The following is a 5,220-nucleotide window of genomic DNA, read 5'->3' on the forward strand; positions in this document are numbered from 1 at the left end:
AATAAAGTATTGTCTTTTGTTGTTATGGGCACGTCTACAGATTTCTTTCCATATGTCTATGTTTCTTGCATCTCACGACTATGTCGTGTATGAAATAATGTCTGTGTGCATGTGTGTAAAACAACAAACTGACGATTTATATATAATCATTTGTAATTGTATATACATTGTTGTGATTAATTGTGGCTGGAACAATAATGTAGCTGTAAAAATAGTTGCCTGCTGAAATTGAAATGTATATACATCTTCATCATGAGTCATGACTAGATAGACACGGCGAGTTTGTCATTACTATACACGTTAGATGTGATCCACCTCATAGTAACAATCCTGTCAGATCGTCCATCCTTTGAGTGAGAGTGTAACCTTACAGGTCGGGCGATCTGGTTTCGTGGTTAAAGTTAACCTTTTCGACATGTTTCCGTGTTGTCCTTGCTCAGCAAAAGCATGTACGCGATGTTGTCTGGGGGTTTGGCAAAAGGAGAGTGGGACGCTGGGCGGTGCTCGGGGTGGTGACTGAAGGCGGTGACTGTGTAGTTCTGACGTTAACTTTTTACGGAAGTCACAACGGTTCGTGAAAAATAGCTAGAACTTTAAGCAGGCTGTGTGCATTTTACTGTGGACTGACTGTTTTGAAACTTATATGGTAGTTAAATAGCCCCTAGACCTCAGTAATCGTGAAAAAAGCCAGGAAATTTCAGTTTTGACAATATGGGACCTTTAATGAACTTCATTCTTCACAATCTTGTCTGTGCTTTTGTAGGGCAGCTACTGTCTATCTCAAGAGCCCCAGCGATGCCAAGGCAGCAGTTAAAGATCTAAATGGGTGCTCCGTTCAAGGCCACACTGTCCAGGTGGTGCACCTCTGTGGGCCTGGCTCAGCTGATCCTAAACTGATCAGTGATCAGTCCCTCAGCACCTCAGAAACCCATAAAGCTGAAACTGCAGGGACTGGTGGACTGGGAACTAAGGGTGTAACCTACAGTTCATCACATGGAGTAAGTATGAAGTGGCAGGCTTTTTAGAAAGCTTATGTCCAAAATTAGTTTGTTTTCTGTCATTGGTACTTGTACTGAAATGCAATTAATAATGACTAATATATATATTATACTATTGGCTAATATAATTATAGTAACTAATTAACTAATATATTACTATTATTATTATAATTTAAATTGTATATATTTTTTATAAATTAGTTTAAATTATTGCTAATATCAGACCATTTTTTATTTTCTGTTCCAAACCCTTAAGATGTCATTATGTTTTTGACTTAGGGGCCACGCTGTAGTGTGGACAGGTTAACCAATGTCTGCGACTCGCCCACAACCTCTGGCACCTGTGTGCCGCAGCGGCACTACGCCACCATGGGAAGCTTTGACACAATCATGGCCCGGCTGTCGGCGTGCCACCCAAATGTAGGCCGCCAGAGGATCGTAGATGCCCTGCTGGAACTGCGGGCCAAGCATCAGGGATTCCTCAGTGGGATTCCTTTGAGATCTATAGTGGATATGACCTCTGAGCTTCTCACACAGGCCTCTACCCCGTCATGTGTTTGAGTTTGTGCTGTTTTAAGCAGCGGTAAAGGCCTTGTAAATAGTTCCCTGACCAGTACGACTGGATTTCAGTTGTCAGTTCAGTTTTTGCAACTAACTTTTATGTTATGTACAACCATTTCGTTGTAATTCTTTAATCAGAGCATTTCCTTCTCCTGGAATTGGAGTAATTTTTGAATTCATTTCAGGTTTTTCAGGTTTTCATCTCTGCTGTTATCAGTTATGATAAGTGCATATAAGTTTCCTTGTGTTTCCTGAATAAAACAGTTTTCCTGTGTTTCCTATAATGAAAAAAAAACATCTTTTTTTTTTGGAAGTGTGTACCTAATAGGTTCTCTGCAGTTCTTTCTGTGGAACAGGTGGGGATGTAATTAGTGATGGTCACATGACTGCTGACTGCGCTGGATGAAATTTCCAAGCCAGATCTTAAAGGATTTAGATGTTTAATGTACTACTGACATATTAAAACGAGTTTAAGAAGAAACAGCATGCAACAAAATATTTTTTCTCGTGTAATTTGACAGTTTAATGTAAGATACTGATTTACATTTTAGAGCAAAATGTGATTGCTCTGTCCATAACAAAACAGCTGCATAGGTTACTATGGTCAACTAATTAAACGGTTAAAGGTCCTTTTAAACTGCTTCGTCCTAATCTGCGTTATTTTTTCCTTCATATTCTGACTAGCCCCGCCCTTCGGCTGATTGCTATTCTCTTTGATTGGTAAAGATATTTAAATGACCTGTTTACTGTCTAATCAGTGCAAGTTTGGATGTCGCCCTACTAGCCAATCACAGCGTAGGGGGCGTGACTTGGAAAAAAATCCCAGTTCCTTCTCCCATGGGCGGAGTCTAAAGTAATGTGAGGGACGCGGTAGGCACTCAACTATTGAACTTCCACGCTGAAAACAACCGGATGATGAATAAAACAGTGTTTACAAAGTTTAAAATGTGCTTGCACTGAAGATTTGAAACTCGGTATGGATACAGTGCATATTTAAGTAACTACTGCAGTGGACCTCAGACAGAGTGCGACAGTAACACTCACTTCGAATGTGGATTATTGTTCAGAGTAGCAGTATCGCCTCGGATTTAACTCGTGTGTTTACCTGTGCAGTTATCTGCACTGGACACCAACTTCAGTCATATGTGCGCCGCTGTGATGTGGAGAGGATGGAAACAAAGACGATCTCAGCCGCTCACAATATAAAAAACGGACATTTATAATAGAAACGTTTTATACAATTGGACAAAAAAAAAACCCAGTTGATGTTAAACGGGCTTTTCATTTAGTAAGGAATAATGTGGAATCCTTGCCCATTTACACGCCACCCGGCTCTTCTAGTTTACATAGTCTTGGAAATATTTATTCACAGCGTCGGAGGTAAGTATAAGTACAGTGTTTAGTGAAATCACATCTGTCATCAAAATGCTATGTCTTATTTCGTTTAGATAAGTAACAATGCAGCTAGATTTAATACACAATAAATTAGTAAATGCGAATGCATGAAATAAATGTTGTGAATTTTGTGAAAATAAATACATTCATAAATTGTATATTTGAAAATTAATTTATTTCTCCCCTAATTTCTGTATTAATTAATTGCATAAATGTATTTAGTCTGTCGTTTATGTTTTTATTTCACCACCATGATAATAAGGGGAGGACAGTTTGCCCTAGTTATTTTTCTAAGCAATTCTGTGACTTTGTATCGTTTCTCATGTTTCTGTCTTAGCATGAATCACTTGTGTCGTAGTGTTCCTCAGTTGTAAGTGTCTTTAAATAAAAGAGTGTTCAATGCATTTATTCATAATGCCTATTTGACCTGCAATGGATGGTTTATTTTTATTTGATTTATTTTAAGGTCTCAACGTTTGCATGAGCGGCAGCGCCACATCTTGTGAAGAATGTCTCCTCATTCACCCGAGCTGCGCCTGGTGCGCCCAAGAGGTACGCGTGCACAATCCTGCGAGAAACTGTGATTGACAAATTGATGTTTGAGTTGTGACTGAGCTGCCTGCCTAGACAGTATTTTTAGCCATCATAGACTGGCCACTGATTTATTTATACATTTGAATACACTTGAATAAGTCAGTGCTTCTGACTGTTGACAGGTTGCTAAGAGCATTAGTGCTGTATCTCACCGCATTTGTGGGTTTGCTCATTTATTTAATGGTTTCCTCACATTACTTACCACAGCGATCTTTTTTCCTGATTCAGGACTTTGGACAGGTTAGAACTCTCAACTCACGATGTGACTTTAGCCAGAACTTACAGAAAAGAGGGTGCGATGCACCTTTTATAGAAAGTCCCAGGAGTGGCAGCTCTCTGTTGCGGAGCAAACCTCTGAGCTCCAAAGGTTCTGGAGTGACCCAGTATGATGTCATCCAGATATACCCACAGAAGATCTCTCTCAGCTTAAGGCCTGGTATGCATCTGTTGATAGATTTAGATTTAGAACAAAAAAAAAAAACTTTGTAGATACCTTGAAATTGCATGTCAATGTAATTACTCTTACATCCTTCAGGTGACCAGACCTCTTTTGAGGTACAAGTGCGTCCTGTGGAAGACTACCCTGTTGATTTGTACTACCTGATGGACCTCTCGCTCTCCATGAAGGATGATCTGGACACAATCCGCAACCTGGGCACCAAACTGGCTGAGGAAATGAGGAAGCTTACAAGTAACTTCCGCCTTGGCTTTGGCTCCTTTGTGGACAAGAACATCTCACCCTTCTCCTACACAGCCCCCAAGTACCAGGACAACCCGTGCAATGGGTAAGAAAGAGACTTCTCACAGATCTGTGATGAGCTGTAAACAGGTTTGGGATTGGCTTTCCTTGTATCTAAATTCAAATGCACAAAGGCTCTTACACCTTTTGCCCTTTAATGCCCTTTGTTATGTAATGAAGAGAACAGCTACTTGTTAGTGAGAACTGTTTGGACACAGTACTTTCTCATTTGGTGAAGTGTATGTGTCTTTAAAATTCAAAAGCAATCGGCATGCCACAGTTCTGGACTTGTTAACCACAGTCTTAATTCACACTTTAAAATAAACCCTTAATTTAATTAAGAGAAACATTTAAGGCATTTTTTCCTGCTTTCACTGGTGGTTATCATTCTGATCCAATGCAAAATAGTGGTAGACTTTTTAGAAAGTGTGACAGAGCAGATTGAGTTTGCAAAGCCAGTACGGCACATGGCCCAGAGAAGCTATTACCCCATGCAGCCCACTGCCCATCATGCATCAGTGACCATGTAGGTTATGCTTTCAGTCCTCTTGAATGCTCACTGTACCACAACAGATATCATAGGGACAAGGCATATACCTTATTCTACAATGAGTACACATCACTCTACCCTTTCAAAAATAACTATTTACTGCTATAAATTATATTTAATATTATTTAACTATATTTCATAGAGTAATTCAACTAATTAAAAACAACATTTTATACATAATCTGTTACACCATTTGGATGTAAAATGGTGCATTTAATTAAAGACTTTTTGCCCATGCTAATATCATGTATATCTAAATCAATTAAATTTAAATGTAAACAAAATTTTAAAAAGTTTTTCTGGTGCTGGTATATAAATTGAGCAGTTTTTAAAATGTATATTATATAAAAAAAAACTAAAAACTATATATATATATATATATA

The 5,220-nt window shown here is 38.7% G+C and overlaps 2 protein-coding genes across 2 annotated transcripts in view; both read left to right on the plus strand.

Annotated features, from left to right (window-relative positions):
* LOC107658200 (RNA-binding protein 44-like) overlaps positions 1-1,664 on the plus strand; it is a 10,567-nt gene extending 8,903 nt beyond the window's left edge. The window contains 2 exon segments of the mRNA XM_016446659.1: positions 764-998; positions 1,278-1,664. Of these exon segments, the coding sequence (XP_016302145.1) occupies positions 764-998; positions 1,278-1,559 (517 nt within the window). The 3' untranslated portion in view covers positions 1,560-1,664.
* A 684-nt stretch (positions 1,665-2,348) lies between these two features.
* Positions 2,349-5,220, plus strand: part of LOC107658201 (integrin beta-5-like) — a 39,206-nt gene continuing 36,334 nt past the window's right edge. The window contains exons 1-4 of the mRNA XM_016446660.1: positions 2,349-2,939; positions 3,421-3,506; positions 3,777-3,984; positions 4,084-4,333. Of these exons, the coding sequence (XP_016302146.1) occupies positions 2,858-2,939; positions 3,421-3,506; positions 3,777-3,984; positions 4,084-4,333 (626 nt within the window). The 5' untranslated portion in view covers positions 2,349-2,857. The remainder of the gene's footprint in view (positions 2,940-3,420; positions 3,507-3,776; positions 3,985-4,083; positions 4,334-5,220) is intronic.

The sequence above is a fragment of the Sinocyclocheilus anshuiensis genome, unplaced genomic scaffold (assembly GCF_001515605.1).
Source record: "Sinocyclocheilus anshuiensis isolate Anshui unplaced genomic scaffold, SAMN03320099.WGS_v1.1 scaffold263, whole genome shotgun sequence".
Lineage (NCBI taxonomy): Eukaryota > Metazoa > Chordata > Actinopteri > Cypriniformes > Cyprinidae > Sinocyclocheilus > Sinocyclocheilus anshuiensis.